The sequence below is a fragment of the Chelonia mydas genome, chromosome 4 (assembly GCF_015237465.2).
Source record: "Chelonia mydas isolate rCheMyd1 chromosome 4, rCheMyd1.pri.v2, whole genome shotgun sequence".
Taxonomy (NCBI): domain Eukaryota; kingdom Metazoa; phylum Chordata; order Testudines; family Cheloniidae; genus Chelonia; species Chelonia mydas.
Window position 1 is genome coordinate 111,610,620 of NC_057852.1, and position 24,827 is coordinate 111,635,446.

A 24,827-nucleotide genomic window follows, 5' to 3' on the forward strand; every position below is an offset into this window, starting at 1 on the left:
GTGTACAGTGCTCACTTATTTTTTTATTACAAATATTTTTACTGTAAAAAAACAAAAGAAATAGTATTTTTCAGTTCACCTAGTACAAGTACTGTAGTGCAATCTCTTTATGATGAAAGTTGAACTGAAAAATGTAGAATTGTGTACAAAAAATAACTGCACTCAAACAAAACAATGCAAAACTTTTTAGAACCTACGAGTCCACTCAGTTCTACTTCGTGTTCAGCCAATCACTAAGGCAAATAAGTTTGTTTACATTTGCAGGAGATAGTGCTGCCGGCTTCTTGTTTACAATGTCACCTGAAAGTGAGAACAAGCATTTGCATGGTACTGTTGTAGCCGGCTTCGCAAGATATTTACGTGCCAGATATGCTAAAGATTCATGTGTCCCTTCATGCTTCAACCACCATTCCAGAGGACATGAGTCCATGCTGACAGGTTCTGCTTGATAACAGTCGAAAGCAGTACAGACCGCATGTTCATTTTCATCATCTGAATCAGATGCCACCAGCAGAAGGTTGATTTTCTTTTTTGGTGCTTTGGCTTCTGTCGTTTCTGCATCAGAGTGTTGCTCTTTAAGACTTCTGAAAGCATGCTCCACACCTCATCCCTCTCAGATTTTGGAAGGCACTTTAGATTCTTTAACCTTGGATCGAGTGCTGTAACTACCTTTAGAAATCTCTCATTGGTATCTTCTTTGCGTTTTGTCAAATCTGCAATGAAAGTGTTCTTAAAACGGACATGTGCTGGGTAAATTCTTCCCCCAGGAGTTCAGTCGCAAATTTAATTAATGTATTTTTTTTTTTTTAACAAGCATCATCAGCATGGAATCATGTTCTCTGGAATGGTGGCCGAAGCATGAAGGGGCATATGAATGTTTAGCATATCTGGCAGGTATACCTTGCAATGCCAGCTACAAAAGTGCTTGTCTTAATGATTGGCTGAACAAGAAATAGGACTGAGTGGACTTGTAGGCTCTAAAGTTTTGCAATTTATTTTTGAGTGTAGTTACGTAACAAAAAAAATCTACATTTGTAAGCTGCACTTTTGTGAGAGATTGCACAGCAGTACTTGTATGAGGTGAATTGAAATATACTATTTCTTATCACTTTTACAGTGCAAATATTGTAATCAAAATAATATAAAGTGAGCACTGTACACTTTGTATTCTGCATTGTAATTGAAATATATTTGAAAATGCAGAAAAACATCCAAAAATATTTAATAAATTTCAGTTGGTATTCTATTGTTTAACAGTGCGATTAAAATGGCTATTACAATTAATCGACAGCCCTAGCAGGGACTTGAACTTGGGTCTCCCACATCGCCGGTGTGCGTCCTAAACACTCATCTGTTGCTTATTCTGGGGTAGATGTCTGTCTCAACCTGAGAAGCCTCCCATCAAATCTGGACAGCTCTATAAAGTTTCTGTTTTGATGAATTGGCATTTTTGATGCAAAAACGTTTAAGTATAGTGTCAGGAATTTTTCAAGTCTTTGGGTGGTTTGGAAATGTTTTCTTTTCAGTGAGTTCTGCCCTTTCAGTATAGCAACACACAACTGCTGGGTTGCTCTTATTTTCTAACTTACCAGGAAAAGAGGAAACCCCTATTGGGTATGAATTGCCACATGAAGATGCAGAAAAACAACTAACTTTAAGAAATTCTTTGTTTTAATCTGTGCATAAGTTCTGAGAACAAGAGGGAAGAAAGTAGCTTCTTAAACTCCAGTGACTGAATTCCCCCCCCCTGTTTTCTCAAAAGGCAAATGGGGTAGCAGAAACGCTTATGACCCTGTTGAATTAGATTTCTCCCTTCTGTCCCATCCCCCCTTGTAGGTTTTAAGTTTCCGACAGACTTTTAAAGTGCAGATGAACTTCCTGTATAATGTGCCAAGGCACGAAAACTGCTATTGGAATTGCTTCTCCTAATGCCAAAACAATTTGTAACTTCAAAAAGCAAAAGTATAGTGGAACAGCTCTGACAGCTGGAATTCTTTGGGAAACCGCGCACTAATACAATATCTGACCCTCCTCTTCTCTGAAATGTCTTGGGGAAATATAACTGATGGTCCATACAAAAATAACTGGTCTGTTTTCATTTTAAGGTTGAGTGCTATTTATGGTGGATAAAGAAATCCTGAATCCTTTTAACTTACCAAGGCAATCAGAAATCCTCTACTACATAATATATTTGGCTTAATTATTTACTGCTTCTCTGCAATTTTTTTAGTTCAATGGCTTTTATTTTTTTATTTTGGGTATTTTTAATTGTTTCAGTTATGGTTAATTATTAATTACTCACATGATTTGGTTTTGTGCATGCTGCCTGTGCATTATACACATTCTCCATCTGCTTTGACTTCCACAGCCAGAAAATGTTGTCCTGACTCTTCAGGTAATAATGCTTTCCATTGTATCTGGTAGATGTGCTCTGTGTCTTGCGCTTTTTTTTTTTTTTTCTTTTCTCAAAACTCGCAGGGACTATATTCGCTACTCCTGTCAAAACATGCATTACTATTTTTGATGTCATTCTAAATGGAGATGTTTTTTCATTTAAGCCACTTTTGATTTGGTTACGTTCCAAATTGTTCAGGTAACTTACTAAAACATATTTCTATTCATTTTTAGTTACTTTGTAATCTTTTCTGATTTTCTTTTTAATAAACTTTGGCTAAGTATTTGACTTGTAAAATCCAACCAAAAGTATCTTGTTCTTATTCACAGAGCAGTTCTAAACCATCACTAGTCTCCTAGGGTTTATTCTAGGATTGGCAATAAGGTCAGCGATTACAACCGTGTTAATGATGGTGGATTACTATTGACACTGCATGTGAAGCAATTTTTATTCCCCAAGGACTGGTGGGATTGGAAGCAGATTTAGTATGATTAGAAGTGAAGTATGATGATTGATGGGTAGTGAGAAATTATGACTTGTAACTTGCGTTCAGTGACAATACAACATCTATTCCATCTTGTTCCTGCCAAGATACTACTGTTTTACAGACTATATACAAGAGATACAGGATGAGTCAAAGTAGTAAGTGTAATAATTGTAGTACCCTTAAAGTTAACACAGACTTTTCCAAGTGACTTTAATAGCCTTTGAGGACAGAGCTTCTCAGCCCATGGGTCAGGACCCAATTTTGGGTTGCCAGAATGTTTCAAAGGTCGTGTGGCAGTTCCTGTGGCTCCTGTCTCACAGGTCTGGCGGGGCTCGCCTCCCTGCTCCAGGCACTGCAAACTCTGGGGTCCCAGCACCACTCAAGTTTGGCCCAGCCGTCATGATAACGGCAGTCCGGGTAGCCCAAATCTGAGTGAGTGGCACTACAACTCCATGAGCCATGTCACAACTCCACTCTCACAAATTTGGTTCCGTCAGGGGGGCGGGGCCAAACCTGAGTGGAGCTGCAACCCTGGAGGTTGCAATGCCCAAAATGGAGAGCCAAGCCCAGCTAGCCCCACAGCACAGGAGCTGCTACTGTGAGGTGAGTGCTAGGCGGGACCCAAGACCCCAGGAGGCAGCACCCAACCAAACCACCCCAGGGCCTTCACCCACAAACTATTTACTGGGTTGTCACAGGCCATAAACATTTACAACTGGATCCTGAGCCCAGAAAGGTTGAGAACCACTGTTTAGAGTATGTCTACACAGCATAGAAAACCCTGTGGCTAGCCTCCCTGGGAGGATCCCAGACCTGGGCTCCAGCCTGAGTCTGGTAGTCTCCACAACAATGGAACAGCCCCACAGCCCAAGTTGGCTGGCATGGGCCAGTTGCAGATTTTTCTTTGCTTTGTAGACATACCCTTATCAGGAGGTTTGCAAAGGCACCAAGGACAGTTAAGCGTCCACCTCACTGATTAAAAGGGAGTTGGGTTCCCAGCTGCCTTTTGTGCCTTTGAAAAATCTTTCCTTTAGTTGCTGTTAGTTTGTTTGTTGCCAGCTGAGCATAGCAATGTAGATGATCAAGAGTCTCTGCCCTACAGAGCTTAAAATCCATCCCTTGATGTTTTTTTTTTCTTTCAGCTATTTTTACATTTTGTTTTGAAGAGGTTACAGTCCTTCATTTAATATTTCTCTTCAGTTTTCATAATCAGGCCTTCTATTCATAACCGAAATCTGTTTTTTTAAGAACAAAAACAAACCATTTCCCACCATAGTACAGTATGTTGGTATATTTAGGGTTGCTGGTAGTCTCAAATAGTTTTTTGGAACAGCTATGAGAGACGGATGAAATTGTGGGCCTGCTAATCAAATGTGCCCATTTTTAATCCATTAAAATGCAAGTTGCATCAATATCACGAGCTTGTTTACTTGTTAAATATGCTGCTTAAACCGCTTCTTGATAGGTTAGTTGTCAACATTTACAATGTTTTTATCTGTTTGGGATAGAAATGTTGTTAGATCTGTATTGATGACTTAGAAAACATTGAGTCCAATGACTACAGTAACTAGTAAAAAGAAAAGGAGTACTTGTGGCACCTTAGAGACTAACCAATTTATTGGAGCACAAGCTTTCGTGAGCCACAGCTCACTTCATCGGATGCTGTAGCTCACGAAAGCTTATGCTCCAATAAATTGGTTAGTCTCTAAGGTGCCACAAGTACTACTTTTCTTTTTGCAAATGCAGACTAACACGGCTGCTACTCTGAAACCTACAGTAACTAGTGGATCTTGTAGCTTTAATTTCATTTTTAAGCAGGGGCTGTATCTGAATTTCAACAACTATATAAGATCTGCTGTTACAGTTATTTTTGTCTGAATTGCAGGCAATCTACTATGAAATCGGCTTTATAGTGTCTGCTGCTTTGGGATTGCTATTTGTTCTGTTGCTGCCTCTTGTGGGACTGTGCTTCTGTATGTGTCGTTGCTGTGACAACTGTGGTGGGGAAATGCACCAAAGACACAAGAAAAATGCTGACTGTCGGAGAGGCTGCTTTGCAACGTTTCTTTTTGTTGCTTCTTTAATTATCAGGCAAGTATAATAAAGAGCACAATACTCATTTTGCACAGTACTGATCATGCATTACTGTACAACAAGGAATATTTAGTCTAGTTTATCATCTGTAGAAGCTGAAATGATTTTTATTAGGCTGAAAATAATATGTTCACTTTTGCTCAGAAAAGATATTTTACAACGGCATTACAGTAGCTCTAATATGGTTAATGTCATGTTAATGAGTGAACCTACCTTTTGAGGGGTTTAAGGTGTGAAACATCATTATGTTGAATTTGGCATGTGAGACTTTTTCCAGGGAGATGACTCTTTGTTTTTGTTTTTCAATCAAATTATCCAAATGGCCACTTAAAGTTGGTGATTCATGAACAAAAGATTACCTGTCTTGTGCTCAGAGGCCATCCCATTGAGAAGAGTTGTTAGGATGCAACACATTTTAACACATTTTGATAATAGTCCAGTGGTGGTCAGAAGTGATTGTGTGTGTTGTCCCTCAAATTTTCTTAAGTCAAAACCAGAATTTTCTCTACGTCAGCATGCTGGCATATGACTATTCCAGATTCATTCATACATCACTGCTGATAACGATTCTAAAATCAGAAATTGACTGGCAGTGTTCCCCATGAGTGAAAATATCTCTGCCCTTCCACTGATACGCAACAATGGTGAGAGTATTAAAACCTTGTTTTAGTAAACTAATCAGAGTTGAGTGGAAAGATTCATGGAAAGTAAAAAAGTGCAAAGTTAAACAAAAAAATAAGTTCTACAGATCATTTTTCTGACAGTATACCACACTTTACTCAATGAGATGCAAGTGGTCTGGAGTCTTTTTATGTCCATAAATATGCCTTTATTCAGCTTAATAAGTTTCAGAGTAGTCTCTTCTTGTAGACCTGTATTTTCTCAAACAAATGAAATATTTTGTATTTGATTGAAAATAGGGGAGAAAATGTTCTAAAGCCAGGAGTATGTCTGGCTACATTTCTGTTGGAGTGGGGTGTTCACACAAAAGACCTTTCAAAATCCATGGATCCTATACATGCCAATCACAACATGTAGTATATTTCATCCAGTGCACTAAGTGCCCCACTAACAACTATGTGGGTGAACCCAGACCATCGGTATGGTCTCGAATGAACTGTCACAGGAAAATGATGAGACAGAAACACCCTGTCACCTTTGGGTGACCACTTTTCACAAAGCAATAACTCTGTCTGACCTATTAGTTCTCATTCTCAAAGGAAACATGCACAACACTTTCAAAAGACGAGCCTGGGAGGTTAAATTCATTACTCTGCAAGAAACTAAAACTCGTGGACTGAACAGAGATACTGTATGGGATGGGATTTTATGGCTTATTACAACAATCTGTAACCCAGTAACCTCCTCTCTTTGTCCTATGACTGCAGAGGTGTAAACAGGCCACTCTATCATGAATGGTCCCTTGCAGTTTATGCTAACTAATTTATGCTAAGCAATCTGCCACCTTGGATTTTGTTGTCATGCTGGAAGTACCTTTTCCAGACCTGAAGAAGAGCTCTGTGTGGCTCTAAAGCTTCTCTCCCCAACAGAAGTTGGTCCAATAAAATATTTTACTTCACCCTCCTTGTGTGTCTGGCTCCATTTCTGGCAGCTGGGAGTTTGGATACATGAATATTGTGGTTATAGAGCAGGAGCTATTGTTAATGAGCACAGATATACCATTTGAATTTGAGCATATTTTATATTGGTTGAACTGAGATGTATACAACTTATGTATCACTCCAAAAGGGGTGTGCTCCTACTCAAATGTTTACTGTTCTCTTTGGGACAAAGATTTTATATTTTATTTATCCCAAAGTCATCAGCAAGCTGGGACATTCGCTCACATGCGTGCACTGCAGAATAAATGTCACTTCCTTAATCGCTTTGCAATGTATCAGAAAGGTTAGCTGGGTGCGTGTGTGTGGGTTTTTTGTTTTTTTGTTTTTTAAATGCTTATTATAATAAAATTAATTCTGTTTACAGAAAATGTCTTTCGTTTTTTGGTGGGAAAACCACATGATGAGTTTTTGATCCTTCCATGTTGCGAGTCCTGTAATAAATTTTGGATATTCAGAAATGTAGATCCTAAAGTATGTAGGTTATATCTGTTATGTGGACAAGTGCCTTATTCAAGTATCAAGGAAGGACTTCTGCCTTCATGTAATTGGTAATGCAGATAGTTCAGCACCTGGGAGTCCACATGAATCCGAAGAATTGACAAATGGGTTCAAAAAGAAAACTCTGACCCAACATTTTATTTCTGTATGAATGGGGAGAACTTTTCCCTTAGTACTTTTCCTTTAAATCTATTTAATATTAATTTTCTGTGACTTGAACCTTTTGCAAGTAAAATGCTAGGGAAAGTTTTTTGCTTTTTTCACCAACTGGATTGATGGTGTTTACATCCATTTATGAAATCTCACAAACTGAAATATCTGACTTTCAGGGAGACTAGTTAAACAGATATACACCACTGCCGTCTGTTATGGGAAAGGCAAGTCTTGTGTCATCTCTTTTCCTTTTCTCTCTTCTTTTATTTGGTGATTTTTCAAGGCTCATTAGGTAATAAGTAGAGTTTTTCCCTTTTGTGTTGTGTATCTGTTCAGAACAGGTGAATGTTTGAGTGCACAGTTTGTTTAAAGATTCGCGTCTCTCCCGCACCCTCCTCTCGGAAAGCTAAAGAGTAAAAGATCACATTCAAATTTACAGAGTACCTTTTTTTGTTGGGTTGCAATTGCTGACCTCTTTGCTTTGTAAAAAGAATACTCTAAGGATATAAAAACAATCCCTTCCAAAGAACAAAGATGTCATTGTAAACTCAGTTATGTGAGTTACACACTAATATTGTACTTTACATTTGAATGTCAGTTATGAGACATTTTTCTTTTTCAGTTGGTCAAAAGAAAGCAGCTAATCAGTTTTCTTTCACTGGGAAAATAATATTCAGCATCATTGTTTCTTTCACATCTACAAGGAGAACAATGTATACGTTTGCCAGAAATGCAGCTGGCCTATTTTGAATGGTCACCTTTTAAAGATGCTTAATATATATATATCAGATCAGTTTGTTTTGTCTTTTAAATTGTTTGGTGGAGACGCACGTCTCTGCTTGAGTGGTGATTGATGTGACTAGCAAGGATTTTCAGGGAGTGGTGGGCTACAAATGGCATTGACCATGACCTTTAAGTTAGTAAAGACAAGCGAGGTAATGCTGGTGCCACTGTGGCTAACCCATGCTGCCATATCTTCATTACTATTGTCGCCAGCGTTAGCTAGGTCAAAGCTAGTATGGTTATGCCTACTCACGCTACAATTACACCTTCATTTTCAATGTAAACAGCCCTCAGTTACCATCAACGGCTCTCTTTGAGAAGGCTGGACACTAGCATCTTTTACAGTAATAAACAACATCTCCAAAATGACCTCTTCTCTCTGCCCATGCGGCTAAGATTCTTGTCCATTACTACTTTTTTTTTACTTTCAAAGCCCTTCCCACTATATCCCTGCTCTGTTACCTTTATTGCGAGGTTCGCTCCTCTCTTCACTCTGCCAACAACGCCTACCTTGATTATCTGATTCTTCATGTCTCTGACAAGCAACTTTCATACTTTGTCCCTTGCCACCCCTTATATATGGGAAAAACCTCTTAGTTAAAATATAAAAAACTGCTGTCCAATACTGTGTCTCCTCAAAACTGAACTCAAATGTAACAAATACAGAAAATTGGAACATGATAATGGCTAATTGGGTGGCAAGTTGTGCTCCTGATTTGCTAAGAATTGTGCATGTCTTATTGTTTGTTACCCTTCCACCCCACCAGATATGCTGGTCTCCTCTACCAGTTAAATCATGTCTTCCCTAGATTGTGAATTCTGGAGTCAGAACAGTTATTTACCATGCAGCTAACACAATAGGGCGCTCAACATGGCTGGCTTGTAGGCACTACGGTAAAATAAACCATTAATAGTATGAAGTGCTCAGGTCTCTTTGACCCCAGTTGTAGATTTTGATGTAATACAGAGCCATTTGTGTTAGTGATCTCCTAGCATGATGATCCCATTAGATGGTGCTCTTTGCATCTGTCAGCTCCCTTTGATATTGCTAGCCTCAAACTGGTTTACTACAATGCAAACTGCATGAAGTTACACCTTAACACCATCCAGAAATTGCAGGTAGTGAAGGCAACTACCTGCCTTCTTAAGCAACATTCCCAAAAGAGGGGCATGTTACACCCATGGTCTGATCTGCCACCAGGTGATGTCCGTCTGAAATTTAAGGTTTTAATTTTTAACCTGCAAAGTGGATTTCTTCTCTGCCTACCATAGAGACCGTCTCTCTTGACTCCACTGTTGCATTCCCACCTGAGCTTCAGAGTGCGGCTCTTAGCCTACGAGAGCAGAGATCTGTATGTAAAAGGAGCGGAACAGGGTTTCAGTAACTACAGGGATTTTTTAAGAAGTGTCTCACTTTGGCAACTGATAAACATAGTTCCATGTGGAAAGAAAGTGAACAAAGAATGAAATATTTTATAGTCTAAGATAACTCTCTCAAGCTTGTCATGGGCTTTTAGTTACCATATTTTGCTGTATATACAGATCTATTCTGTTGAAGATAGAATTGTGTAATGATAATGGCCAAACTGGGAAAATAATCACCAAATGCACTGATTGAAACTCCCATCTGCCTACCATCGTTCATGTTGTTAATTTGTTTTATATATTTCTCCCTATGGCCTGAGTCATGCGAACTCTGTGGGCATCCTTTTAATTTTAAGCATATGAGTAACTCCATTGAAGTTAAACAAACTATGTGCTTTTAAATACATGTAAATTGTTTGGAAGATGGGGACCATAGTGAAAAAATTAGCAGTGGAAGTAATTCTAATTTAAAACGTAAAAAGAAAAGGAGGACTTGTGGCACCTTAGAGACTAACCAATTTATTTGAGCATGAGCTTTCGTGAGCTACAGCTCACTTCATTGGATGCATACTGTGGAAATCGCAGAAGACATTATATACACAGACACCATGAAACAATACCTCCTCCCACCCCACTCTCCTGCTGGTAATAGCTTATCTAAAGTGATCAAGTTGGGCCATTTCCAGCACAAATCCAGGTTTTCTCACCCTCCGCCCTCTCACAAACAAACTCACTCTTGCTGGTAATAGCCCATCCAAAGTGACCACTGTCTTCACAATGCGTATGATAATCAAGGTGGGCCATTTCCTGCAGAAATCCAGGTTCTCTCACCCCCTCACCCCCCTCCAAAAACCACAAACTCACTCTCCTGCTGGTAATAGCCTATCCAAAGTGACCACTCTCCTTACAACCTGCATGAAAATCAAAGTGGGCCATTTCCAGCACAAATCCAGGTTTTCTCACTCCCCCACCCCCATACTCACACAAACTCACTCTCCTGCTGTTTCATGGTGTCTGTGTATATAATGTCTTCTGCGATTTCCACAGTATGCATCCGATGAAGTGAGCTGTAGCTCACGAAAGCTCATGCTCAAATAAATTGGTTAGTCTCTAAGGTGCCACAAGTTCTCCTTTTCTTTTTGCGAATACAGACTAACACGGCTGTTACTCTGAAACCTGTCAATTTAAAACGTGTTTCATGTATGATTCCTTTTAATAATAAGTTATTTTACCAACTGTTTTCTTCTAGATGTGTCAAACTAATGATTACTAGTGAAAAGGAATGTTAGCCTTCATAAATCATAGTTTTTAAAAAATAACCAAGTATGCATAGTATTCGTATCTTGTATAAATTTTGTAAATTTTTGACAACTGCAGTGCTGCAAATATGTCTTGCTATTGTGTGTTCCTTTTGAAGGCTTTTGAGTTAACGTGATTTCTTTATTAAACATGTAGAAAATTAGTGATGTGATATGTCAAATCTTATAGCTAATTCCCTAGTGCCACCTAGTGGTTCAAATAAAATTTATATTAAAAGGAGATACTAATTTGTCTGCAGGGACTCTGTTATCCAGATAAATGTTGATTGCTTTGCTATGTTTTTTGTTCTTAATTGGCAGAATGGGTATTTGTAGAAGTAAAGTAATAGCTCTTATCTTTCTATTTATAGTATCGGTGTCCTTTGTGCTTATGCTGCCAACCAACACTTAACAAGTCAAGTCCGGGGAGCAAAGAACCTGGTGCACAGTAATTTTAAAGACCTGAGAATTTTCCTCAATGACACTCCAGGGGTAAAGAGATGTTTTCTTTATATATGTGATTGTATATGTAAGATAAGTATTCTAGAAAATAGTGTTTCTTTCTATTTGGTATTAGTGATGCATGCAACAAACTGTATTTCCTTTATGGGTGCCCATCCATTGCTCTGGTTGCCAATCATATAATATATAATGCACAATACAATAAAAGATAAAGGACTTCTCATATGTTAATAAATATCCACCAGTTATTCTTGTGGACCAGCATTCTTTGAACAAATAAGAGGCTCTGCAGTAATGTGATATTCCTTTGCCTTTTTTCTGTTGCTGCACTGTGCGTTGCCAAAGAGGTAATTTTTTAAGGGAAATTACCTCCTGTTTTTGGCAATTCTTATAAAAGTATGCATGGGCAACAGTGCCTTACATTCCTTTTCTTTATGCCAATATCCTCTGGAGTGAATGGTAGCCTTTTCTGTTTTTTTGTTGAACACCTTTTATGCTTTCTTTAAATGCATATATTGAGGCATCCCAAATATGAAGTACAGTGTCCTTAAGACTTCACTCTTCCTCTTACATTGCAAAGAGTCCTCCAAATACCTCTCTATATGACTTTCTCCAATGAAAGATGAATTCCTATTAGAGAACTTTATATGATAGCTTTTCCCTTCTGTGTTAGATGTTTATTTTGTTAAAAATTGAAAAAACATACTGTTTAAAAATCATGTGGAAAGCAAACAAATATCCCACTTCTTATTGGTAGGTAAAGTTTTGACAGAGCCAGTTCAGACAATACTGTCTCACCTGTGGGCACAGTGACCACCCTCCGCATTGGTCATAATAATCCCACTCTCTCATAGAGTATGAACTGCTTTTCTTTTGACTGAGAGCTTTGCAGTGATAACGTGAGAGTCTGGGAATTCAAGATGTCTCCTCCAACATTGCAGCCTGGGCTGGAGTACACTGTTGTTTGAAGGGAAATCTCTATCCACCACTTCCTTAATTCTCTCCACATCAGGGCATATTATTCTCTTTTGCCTCCAGCACATATGTATGTAAATGCAATGTCGTGGCAGAGCCCTTTGGGGTAGATGTGGGGAAAGAAAGATGAGGTCACATAGTAAACCTTTGGTTTGCAGTATGGAGTGCTTTTCATAAGTCTACAATCATTTTTGACATTGGTGGTTGTGACCCAGTTATACCAAGAATTCTTCCAACCCCCTCATTCCTTTGCATCAGCCACAGTTGAGTGCTTACAGTAGAAAATGTCAGAATATAAAATCTATTGTGTTTCCTTCAGCTATCGTGATGTATATATGAAATATCTAAAAAGCTAATGACTCCTAAAAGTCTGTTGCACTAAGTTAAAATAAGTATTAGAGACAGAATGCTCATGGAAACTGCAGAAACTTATCAAAGCCTCAGTTTTATGTATTGTTTTCCAGTTTTTACCTAGAATTATTAGTTCTTTCTCTGTAGAATTAACTCTAGTGACTATAGATAACATTTATTCTATTATATGTGACTTCTTAATATGTTGCTTCGTTGTGCAAGGCATCTTTACATCATGTGCTCATGTGCCTCTAATTAAATCCCAGAAATTCTTGAGACTAATGGGAAGGCTCTTTAGTTTTGTTGACAGTGGTATAGAATCCATTTGATTGTAAACTGCGGACAGTACTTCAGAAGTCTAACTTAACACAGCCAATCAGCATTAAGTGCATAATGTATAGAGGATTTGATAAAGATGCCAGGTGCTCAGAACTGTTGTCATAGAAGATTTGCAGACTATATAAATTTTGCACTGTCAACACCACACTTCAGTGCAGTTGACAGTCTGTCTATTAAGGACATCAACTTATATCCCCTTCCCCTAGGGTATCTATACTTGTTTTCCTAGTCATTCTAAATCCCACTTTGTTTTGTGACGTTGTTTGGGAATTCATAGCAGTTCTGCTAAGAACTGGTTAATTTAGTTTCTTCTACAGACTCTAGAGCCTAGAAAACTATGGTATATTGATAAGAGAGGCAAAAACATAATCTCAGGCAGGCACAAAATGTTTCATATGCTGCATTTGTTGATTTTGGACATTTAATCACTGCTGCTTTTGTGACATATGGGATTTACTACACTGAATACTTGAAGATGCAAGCCACATAGAAATACAAACCAAACAAAAACTGATTAACAAAAGACCTCATCGTCATAATAATGCTGCTGTCTGGGACAGTGCAGAGCCCAAACTGTCACTGGACAGAACCATGGTATTGGTAAAGGGCAGTCTGCAATTGGAAAAGGACAGCCACCTCCCTTCCCACGGCCAGCAATGGAAGCGCCTGCAAGCTGCTTAGCATGTTAAGGGCAAAGGAATAAAAAATGGTGAAGCAGTTCAGACACTTTCTGTATATATCTCAGTGAAGGAGGGACTAAACATTGTTAGATGACCAGAGGGATAGAACTAGCATGAAACAGAGAGACACAAGACCCTAGTCATACTAAATCACTTGAAGGAATCCTCATGAAGCAGCAATTGCTGCTATTAATTATCACTGGGGTTTAAATCTGCTCCCTAGGAGACTTCTCAATTAAGCATCTCACGATTAAAGAGAATTGTATTGTACTTTGTTGAAAGTATTAATGATAGAGTTCAAGAGTTTTGGGGGTTTGCAGCTAAATATGCATGTGTGGGGTGGTTACTGTTTCTATACTAAAAATATTTTTTTAAAACTTTTAGCAAATTGACTACTTGGTGAGCCAATACAACACTACCAAGAACAAAGCACTCTCTGACCTTAATAGTAAGCAATAAAACTTTTTTTTTATTAGCTATGTCTGTGTTATGTTATATGTGTATTCACGGTAAGTTCACTGAAGCGCTTGTGAATGACTTATAACGCAATATGAAAGTCCAGTTGTTATAATCAGAATCCCAAGCAGATCAATAAAACAAAAATATAATTCTTCATGAAAACTGTCACATGGCACGATATAAATTTTTCTAAAAAATAAATTCCATTCTTCTTTAAATGACTTTCACTTTAAGTCAGACTAATAATTTTTGCCTTTTTGAGTCCAGTAATCACTAGTACTTAGTGGTTTGAGGAAGCATTTCTTAATTTTTAAAGCACAGGACTGGGTGACAAGTGACATGGCTCCTGGCTGCAATTCAGGTTGTGTTTGAGCTTAGTCGAATCAGGTACTGTGTTTCAGTGTTCTTGGCATTCTAATAATACCCACCACATAGACATGTTGAGATGTACATTTATTGATGATGGTAAAACTCTTTCAGATATTTGGCTGGAGCAAGAGAGAATTATTGAGAGCAATTATTTTATAACTAGCACTTGAAAAGCACAGATCATGAAACTTAAAGCAGTTGCTGCGTTTTCCTCTGCAGCACAGTTATAGCACTTGGTGACATTTCTGAAGCTTTTAATGAATGAATAAATAAATACATTTTAAGAAAAAGCCATAATATGGAATTTTTTTCCCCCAAGGCTTTTACTTCAGTGTCTAAAGTTAAAAGGAGCCCAGCTACATATGGATCTTCTCTAGACTAGACTAAAAGGTGTGGTGTTAGCACCCTTTAGCGAGCAAGTTTTAAAAATCTGTTTAGATAAGACAGTATATACTTTACTTTAACATGCTATAGCACATGTTAAAGACAGCATGTCTTGTCTATGCTAGGCTTTTAAAACATGTTATCACGTTATTTAACATCACACCTTTAAAATCCTAGTTTAGACAGAGCCACAGAATGCACAACTGGTCTCAGAGAAAGGGTGGCCATGCACAAGGCGAGTGGGCGTAATTTAAAATAGTCATCTGCATGTTCAGCATTCATTTATGGCTTTCCATGCTCTTGAAGTTACAGAGACTAAACTGAGTATTTATCTACCTCCATAGAATCATAGAATATCAGGGTTGGAAGGGACCTCAGGAGGTCATCTAGTTCAACCCCCTGCTCATAGCAGGACCAGGACCAGGACCAGTCCCCAACTAAATCATCCCAACCAGGGCTTTGTCAAGCCTGACCTTAAAAACTTCTTAGGAAGGAGATTCCACGACCTCCCTAGGTAACACATTCCAGTGTTTCACCACCCTCCTAGTGAAAAAGTTTTTCCTAATATCCAACCTAAACCTCCCCCACTGCAACTTGAGACCATTACTCCTTGTTCTGCATCTGCTACCACTGAGAACAGTCTAGATCCATCCTCTTTGGAACCCCCTTTCAGGTAGTTGAAAGCAGCTATCAAATCCCCCCTCATTCTTCTCTTCCGCAGACTAAACAATCCCAGTTCCCTCAGCCTCTCCTCATAAGTCATGTGTTCCAGTCCCCTAATCATTTTTGTTGCCCTCCGCTGGACTCTTTCCAGTTTTTCCACATCCTTCTTGTAGTGTGGGGCCCAAAACTCGACACAGTACTCCAGATGAGGCCTCACCAATGTAGAATAGAGGGGAACGATCACGTCCCTCGATCTGCTGGCAATGCCCCTACTTATACATCCCAAAAGGCCATTGGCCTTCTTGACAACAAGGGCACACTGTTGACTCATATCCAGCTTCTCGTCCACTCTAACCCCTACGTCCTTTTCTGCAGAACTGCTGCCTAGCCATTTTGTCCCTAGTCTGTAGCGGTGCATTGGATTCTTCCATCCTAAGTGCAGGACTCTGCACTTGTCCTTGTGGAACCTCATCAGATTTCTTTTGGCCCAATCCTCTAATTTGTCTAGGGCCCTCTGTATCCTATCCCTACCCTCCAGCGTATCTACCTCTCCTCCCAGTTTACTGTCATCTGCAAACTTTCTGAGGGTGCAATCTACACCATCCTCCAGATCATTTATGAAGATATTGAACAAAACCGGCCCGAGAACCGACCTTGGGGCACTCCACTTGATATTGGCTGCCAACTAGACATGGAGCCATTGATCACTACCCGTTGAGCCCAACAATCTAGCCAGCTTTCTATCCACCGTATCGTCCATTCATCCAGCCCATACTTCTTTAACTTACTGGCAAGAATACTGTGGGAGACCATGTCAAAAGCTTTACTAAAGTCAAGGAACAACATGTCCACTGCTTTCCCCTCATCCACAGAGCCAGTTATCTCGTCATAGAAGGCAATTAGATTAGTCAGGCATGACTTGCCATTGGTGAATCCATGCTGACTGTTCCTGATCACTTTCCTCTCCTCTAAGTGCTTCAGAATTGATTCCTTGAGGACCTGCTCCATGATTTTTCCAGGGACTGAGGTGAGGCTGACTGGCCTGTAGTTCCCAAGATCCTCCTTCTTCCCTTTTTTAAAGATGGGCACTACATTAGCCTTTTTCCAGTCGTCTGGGACCTCCCCCAATCGCTGTGAGTTTTCAAAGATAATAGCCAATGGCTCTGCAATCACATCTGCCAACTCCTTTAGCACTCTCAGATGCAGTGCATCCGGCCCCATGGACTTGTGCTCATCCAGCTTTTCTAAATAGTACCGAACCACTTCTTTCTCCACAGAGGGCTGGTCACCTCCTCCCCATGCTGTGCTGCCCAGTGCAGCAGCCTGGGAGCTGACCTTGTTTGTGAAGACAGAGGCAAAAAAAGCATTGACTACATTAGCTTTTTCCACATCTTCTGTCACTAAGTTGCCTCCCTCATTCAGTAAGGGGCCCACACTTTCCTTGACTTTCTTCTTCTTGCTAACATACCTGAAGAAACCCTTCTTGTTACTCTTAACATCTCTTGCTAGCTGCAACTCCAGGTGTGATTTGGCCTTCCTGACTTCACTCCTGCATGCCCGAGCAATATTTTTACCCTCTTCCCTGGTCATTTGTCCAATCTTCCACTTCTTGTAAGCTTCTGCCAGTTTAAGGCCTGAGTCTTTATTTTCAAAGCAGTCTGTGGGACAGGTTCCAGCTCATAAGAGGCCACATCTCCATCTACAAGCCACCAAGAGAGTTGTATTCCTCTAGGGCAGGGGTTGGCAACCTATGGCACGCGTGCTGATTTTTAATGGCACGCTGCTGCCTGCCGGGACCCCATTAAAAATCTTGCCCGCCCCGGCCTGCTCTTCTCCGCCCCCCTGCCATGGGGGCAGGGTGAAGAAGCTTGGTCCTGCTGGCTGCTGCTGCAGGGCAGGCGAGCTCCTCTCCCCCGCTTCTTCCCCCAGCATGCTGGTTTCCTGCCCCATCTCCTCTCCCTCTCTGCCACTGATCAGCTTATGGCCCTTGCGAGGGAGGGGGAGAAGTGGAGCCACAGCGCGCTTGCTGCTCCAGGGAGGAGGTGGAAGAGAGGTGGGGACGGGGCCTTGGGCAAGGGGGTGGAAACAGGGCATATCCCCTCCAGCCTCCTGCCTTGAGCCGCTCTGGGCAGGGGGCTGGGAGCACCCCTACACACCCCCATACGCGCGCCCCTTGCCCTGACTCCAGCACCCCCACACATGCCCGCAGCCCCCCACCCTGATTCTTGCACCCCCCATATTCCCACCCCAACCTTCAGCACCAAACAGGAGCTCCTGCACCCCCTCCCCCACATTCCCACCTGCACCCGTCGCACCAAATGGGAGCTGCCCAGGTAAGCACTCCACACCCAAAGCTCCTGCCCCAACCCTAAGCCCCCTCCCTCATTCTAGCTCCTGGCCAGACCCTGCACCCTAACCCCCAACCTGTTCCTTCACCCCCAGCCCTGTGCTCAGTGCACTCCCACCCTTAGCTCAGTGCAGAGAGAGAGGAAGAGAATGGGCTAGAACCACGGGGAAGGTAGGTTCCCCCTCTACGTGGGCAGGACCGGGATCCCAGACCAGCAGCGTGCTGAGAGGAGCCGGCAGCCGGGACCCTGGCTGGCAGGAGCCAGCGGATAGAACCCCAGACCGGCAGCGGGCTGAGTGGCAGCGGGCCGAGCCACTCAGCCCACTGCCAGTCTGGGGTCCCGGCCGCAGGCCCCGCTCAGCCTGCTGCCGGCCTAGGTGAATGGAACTCCAGGCTGGCAGCAGGCCGAGCAGGCCGGCAGCGTAAAATCAGCATTTTAATTTAATTTTAAATGAAGCTTCTTAAACATTTTGAAAACCTTGTTTACTTTACATACAACAATAGTTCAGTTATATAATATATAGACTTAAAGAGAGAAACCTTCTAAAAAACATTAAAATGTATTACTGGCACGCGAAACCTTAAATTAAAGTGAATAAGTGAAGACTCAGCACACCACTTCTGAAAGGTTGTCGACCCCTGCTCTAGGGCAATAGTGAAAAGCCAGAACAAAGTGTATGGAAGCTGCTGACAAAGCATTTTAAATTAAGTTAAGCTGTGGAATGAAGTTATGGAGGAATTTAGACAAATCCAGAGTTTGACTGCTTTTAGGAAACACTGAAAAACCTTCCTGTTTAATAAAGCCTTTCCGCCATAACCAGAATTAACAATGTTGACCACCTTGGATGCTCCCATGCCATAGCCCCCTGACACCGCCTCCCAAACCTGCCCCCAAAAACCTACCCTAAGAGCTTTCTGTGACTTGAAAATGGAGAGAAGCTAGAGGCTCCATGAAGTTCACTAGGGACTTCACTGTTGCCAAGTATTCTATGTGGAAGATAGTCAGATACTACAGTGATGGGCAGAAGTCCAAAAATCTAAGATTGATGGAAAATTTAAAGAATCTTTGGGACTGTTTTTTAAGAACACAGCTGGGGCTTTTGGGGAAAAGGAGGGAGAAAGGGATCCAAAGAATCAATTTCCCTATTTCTTGTGCACTATGAAAAATAATTCATAGTAAAGGATTGTTGCCCAAAATTCACTGCAAAATGATGGACTTTTTAAAAGTGTGTTCTGAAAAATAAAAAACTAAAGCTAAGGAGCAGTGCTTTGATAACAAAAAGCAATACTGGAGTACGCATTTCTGGTTTCTTGTTGCATTGCTGTTGTCTTCACTTTCCCAAGTCAGGCACGAATAAATAGACCTCACTCCCTTTTGATTTATTGTTTAATCCCATAAGTCTTAGAGGTAAGTGCTGCCAAAGAAGGTGTGAGCAGTGAAGTCGTCGTCTTACACTGAACTTTGATTTAGTCCTGAGTGCAACTTTTTTAGAAGTTAATAAAAATTGGTGCAAGATACTTGTTCTGATAGGTAGTGATACAGGATTGCACTGAACTGGCTTGCAGTGTGTTTTTATTTTCTCTTTCTACAGATGTTGGGCCATTGCTTGGCAGCAGAGTTCAAGAGCGGTTCGCGAAAGAAGTGCGCCCTGCACTCGATGCAGCTCTAATGATGGCAGGAGGTAAATGCACATCTCTGCTTTTATTTATTAACGTTCCATTGCCTTGTTAAGAGAGACACCCTCTCCCTATTCCACAAGTTTATGTAATTTTGTAATCAGTCTATAGGTGGAGTATTTTTCTGGGCAGTGACACTTATCAGATGAATTGAGAGTTTTGTGCATGCCTTGGGACAAGAGGGAAAAGCATAGTTCCATTACAGAGGAAAGAGCATTATTCCAGTAGCAGGAGCTTATTTTTCTTTTCCTCAGAATATGCATCCTTGTATCTTTCTGCTTAAAAAGGTATTTGACCTCTGTGAACTTTCAGACGGACGGATACTGGACCTTCTGGGTATTAATAAGCGTCTTTGAATGCTAGGTTTTGGCTAGGTAAACGTCCCATCTTTACCTCTTCCAGTAGTCCCAATGGTTTATGGAAGTTGCAGTGGTAGAAAGTTTACACAGCAGAGTTAGCCAGTGGATTGATTGCATTGTACGAAAGGTTTTGAGCTTATTCGGCTGGGTCTTTGTAGTGAATTTCCCATAATTTGAAATTGTATATCTATTGCCAGACTTTTTCTTCTTATATGAAAAGGCTGATTAGGAAACATTCAAACTTTTTGTGAACTGTAATTTGTAGTAGTTTGTCTGCTTCTCAGGCAGGTCATACTGTTTTATACCTTCAGTCCTCATAGGTGTGTTGTTGCTTTTTATGCCTGGGCTAGCACCATCAAGTTAAAATATTTATCTAGTTTATTGTGAAGATACCAGCAACTAAAATTTCTTGACCATACATGCTTTGGGGCTTAGTAACACTTGATTCTGTGATTTCTCCATTATAAAGATGATTTCAACAGTTCTTGTTTTATACAAGATCGCTAATTCAGGAATTTGTAAGTGGTGCAGTTGTACATACAAAAGTGCAAATTATCACTGAAGTTAGTCACTGTTTTTTTTTTATTTTTCTCTACCCATGCACATGAAACTGTTTGCACACATCACCAGACCCCTTTCTCATCACCCATTATCATTCTCGTTTCTTTGCTTTATTTTTCTATTTGGCTTGAAGTCAAAGTGGAAAGGGCTATCAAAGGTAAAAGACTTGACAAAATCTTGTGTGTTGTGTGAAGTGTGGTTCATTTTTTGTGCACTTTCTTGTGCATTTTTAGCTGTATCTGTCTGTCTATTACTCTTCTGTTCAGCACTTCATTGTTTTTGTATGACTGGGCTGAGATCTAAAGGCAGAAAATGTTGAACCAGCATTAGCGTTGGCTGGTGCAACATGTTCTGTTTCACTGGAAACTCACAGTTCAGTGATGTGCCCCAAGTGTATGGTAGTGATAGAAATACAGAAAATATCGTATTGAGCTTGCAAAACAAGGCCCTGGATTTGTTGCTAATGACTTGACACACTTGCGCTGGTATATGATAATGAAACAGTGGTCTCATTGTATTTGTGTTGCAATCCACCAAAACTAGTGAACCGAACAAAAAGTAAAAAGGGGTACATTTTGGGGGTGGGTGGAATCCTGGTAAAAATAGATTGACTGACTATGTTTGGCCTGTGCTAGCAAAATATGCCATGCTTCTATTTGCAGTATATTTTCTGCCGCAATAGTTGTTTTTCGTCATTAAATGTATGCATCTTGCTGAGTAACTGGACTGACTTCTAAATGAAACTTGTTTTAAAATCTTTGTATCATCATAGCAATCAGAGAAACAAAGGAGGCACTGGAAAATGTGAGCGTCTCTGTGGAGGTTTTGCAGGAAGGTACTGAAAGGCTGCATGCTAACCTGACCAATGTTAAAATACACCTGAGCAATACACTCAGTGACTCTGCGTGCTCTGCTGCTCAAGCTGCTTCAACTTGCAACGTTATCAGAAATTCATTAGATCAACTGAATATCAATGCTAACTTCAGTGGGGTAAGAAAATATTTTTTCAACATTTCACAGTGTAGTTTCATTGTATTACCTCAGTAATATTCCTCTGATTTAGGCTCAATTTGTGTAGTAAAATGATCTGTTCTGTATCTCTTCATCTGTGCAATTTCAATCACTGCTTTCATCTTGAGTGCACTAGAAAGTAAGATAGAGAGATATATGTGTCAAACAGCTATGTTAAAGTGCTGTTCTGGCCAACACTATGATCTGCTAACTATAATTGAGTAGAAATTTTGCTTTCATCCAATGAAGGCTTAAGGAGAGCACTAGCAATATTGTGCTGTACACATTCTTCCAATTTGTTTTTACATCTCCTTTGAAATATATGGTCAAGTAGTGTATATGGTATTTTGGTTTAACTCAAGAATGCTTTTTTCCATCCTAGTTGCCAGGTGTGAGCACACAGCTTGCCAAAGTCAATGATGTCCTTAAAATAGACCTTTCCAGTTTGGTTCAAAAGGTATGTTTCTTTACATTAAATAATAGGATGGGATGATTACATATGACATTTGTTCTTGGCTTTCCCAAGTAGAAGTCTTTCTTCCCCTTTCTGCTTCTTAGTGGGTTTCTCTCCTAACTGTCCCAGCATTGGTTCACATCTTAAGATTTAATATGTAATAATACTTATTTAAGGCTTTACATCTTCAGAGCAGTGTGCATCCATAATTAACATTAATTGTCTACTACAGGATATTCTTCAAAAGCAAAAAGACAGAATCTGGATCTATTGCAGTTGTGGGCAACCTGCGTCCCGTCAGGGTAATCCGCTGGCGGGCCACAAGACAGTTTGTTTACATTGACCGTCCGCAGGCATGGCTGCCTACAGCTCCCAGTGGCTGCGGTTCGCCATTGCCAGCCAACGGGAGCTACGGGAAGCAGCGCAGGCTGCAGGGACGTGCTGGCCACTGCTTCCTTTGGCTGCCATTGGCCAGGAATGGCGAACCATGGCCACTGGGAGCTGCAGGTGGCCATGCCTGCAGACGGTCAATGTAAACAAACTGTCTCATGGCCTGCCAGCGGATTACCCTGACGGACGCAGGTTGCCCACCACTGGTCTACTACCTTTTCTTACTTTAAAACTGAGGTACTTTTAGTAGAAGCCCTGTTACAAGATAGAAAAGCAGTCCACAAGCCGCAGGGCATGAGGGGTTCATCCAGACCCCGCCTGTCACATGGGTGATAAGAGTGAGGGGGAGATACAAAGGTAGTGAGTGATGGCAAGGTAGAGTGAAGTGTGCCCTTTCCTTTCCCATCTGGTTAAGATGCTGGAAAGTTCTCTGGCAATTGGCACCCACTGTTTTGAGCATCTTGGGTTTTTTTTTGTTCATAATCCTTTGTCTCCATAAAACAAAGGCCTGAGGAAAAGGATTGAAATTCTGGTCCTGGTGACCGTGTTGGTCATCTTTCCTGACTGGTGTTTCTGCTCACCACTCTGTGTGACTTTCTTGTTTTGGGATGGGCTGTGAGCACTCTGAGAGGAGTAGACTGTGCAGGTGTTCAGCATTTCAGCATTGTTTACAGAGAATACATGCCTGTGTCCTTAGCTCTGTAAGCTTTAGGTCTGCGTTGGACAAAAAGGACCTTTGGGTCATAATCATGAGAATGTGACTGATGTATGTTTAAAAAGTGTGTGTGTGTGTGTGTTTGTTTGCTTCTTCAGGGACTAATTGGGAGAGTAAACTACCTGGATTAGACTCTCTCATTAAGCTTTCTGTAGTATTTTTGTACTTCTAAGGGGTGACATAAAATTTGTTTGACATACCAGATAAGATGTGATGTGTATAATGTTAGCCCTTTTATAATAGAAAAACAGATGTGAGCAATTCGGCATTGAGATGTTCTTTTAACTCTCACCATTTATTTTAGGGCTATGCAGCCTTTAATGATACTCCAGATTTAGTGCTGAACCAAACCAGGAACATCTTATCAGGTGAAACTGATGATAGAATTTGCTTTTTATTTTGATTGATAAATTGTTTTCTAGAGCATAACATTAAAGTTTAGTATCACTCCTTTACCATGGTTATATTTTTGTATCCTCCTTATTGGTGATGTCTCAGAAAATGCTATCAAAGATGAAATATAAAACTTGTTCACATTTTTGTAGACTGAGAAGACCACCTTTGGCAGTATTATTGTCTCATAATTAAATCTAAGAAGACAACATAGGGTGTTTGTGTGCATTGTTTCTTAGACTACTGCTGCCTTGCAAGTATCAGAGGCGTAGCTCTAATAGAATCATAGAATATCAGGGTTGGAAGGGACCTCAGGAGGTCATCTAGTCCAACCCCCTGCGCAAAGCAGGACCAATCCCCAATTTTTGCCCCAAATGGCCCCCTCAAGGATTGAACTCGCAACCCTGGGTTTAGCAGGCCAATGCTCAAACCACTTTACCCACGAAAGCTTATGCCCAAATAAATCTGTTAGTCTTTCAGCTGCCACCGGACTTCTCGTTGTTTTTGCCTTGCAAGTGAAATCTTGATGTCTAAATGGCATTTGGGTTACTATATCTTTATTGTGCTATAATGTTGACCGTGCTTTGGTTGGAAAAAGCACGCATACAATATTTATTATTTATTTAAGCTAAGCTCCTAATAAAAAAAGAAACTGATCTACGTTGTGGTATAAAATCTAGTGGGTAAAACGCATGCCTTACATAATATTTTAACTTGTTCTTTATCTAACCTTTTAAGTACCCAAAAATCAAACTGTTAAAATCGTTAAATTGGCTAATAGTTTAGTTATCATTAAAGGGTAGCATGTAGTACATTTAATATATGAATGTGTGTATACTAATGTGTTTTAATTTTTGTTCTTGCATTGTGGACCTGTTCTGCCAATATAAACAGCTGTTCCTTGTAAGTTTGGCAAAATAATACACAGTATGTATGTAAACATAGCATACTGTGTGACCTTGTCTAAAATGAGTCAAAGTTTTCTAAGATGATGATGATACATTTTCTTTATTAAGGAGATCTGAATGCAAAAATACTCCTTTCAAGTAGCTGGCAATTTGCATAAAAAAAGGCAGGCTTTCATTATTTGAGCAGCTTGATGTTTCTTACTAATAACTGAGTGCAGGGTAGACGTCAAGTTAAAAAGAGAGGGGAAAAAATTGTAATAGAGTAATTTCATGAACAGAGAGGAGGAGGGTTTGGGTCTAGGAAACCTGGTACCTGAATCTATTTGTTTCGAAGCATAAAAAAGGCCTGATTCTCCTGGAGGGAGGGGACAGTGCTGAGCATTACCAAATTCATATGACAAGTTGACATCTACAGAATGTATCCTGATGGAATAGGGTGCATCAGAATTTTGAAGGAATAAAAGAATGAAGAAAAATGCATTTCTTTATATATTTATAGTACAATAGGAGTATGAAATATTTTAGGATCTCTGTGCAGCTAAATGTAATTGTTAAATTATGCCAACAGATTGGCATGTTCCCTCATAAATTGAGGTGACCAAAATATTACTTCATTAGCACAGCTTTTTGAAGAA

At 40.3% G+C, this 24,827-nt stretch overlaps 1 protein-coding gene across 14 annotated transcripts in view; it reads left to right on the top strand.

Annotated features, from left to right (window-relative positions):
• The window catches only part of PROM1 (prominin 1), a 94,509-nt gene that overhangs the window by 37,640 nt on the left and 32,042 nt on the right, over positions 1–24,827 (top strand). For 6 of the 14 annotated variants that reach the window (XM_043544619.1, XM_043544620.1, XM_043544622.1 and 3 more), the window contains exons 4-11: positions 2,369–2,395; positions 4,768–4,973; positions 11,067–11,187; positions 13,887–13,950; positions 19,317–19,406; positions 21,094–21,311; positions 21,715–21,789; positions 23,196–23,259. In XM_043544619.1, the coding sequence (XP_043400554.1) occupies positions 2,369–2,395; positions 4,768–4,973; positions 11,067–11,187; positions 13,887–13,950; positions 19,317–19,406; positions 21,094–21,311; positions 21,715–21,789; positions 23,196–23,259 (865 nt within the window). Of the gene's footprint in view, positions 1–2,368; positions 2,396–4,767; positions 4,974–11,066; positions 11,188–13,886; positions 13,951–19,316; positions 19,407–21,093; positions 21,312–21,714; positions 21,790–23,195; positions 23,260–24,178; positions 24,188–24,827 lie in introns of all 14 variants that reach the window. The other 8 variants (XR_006290184.1, XM_043544628.1, XM_043544623.1 and 5 more) reach the window with 3 other exon arrangements.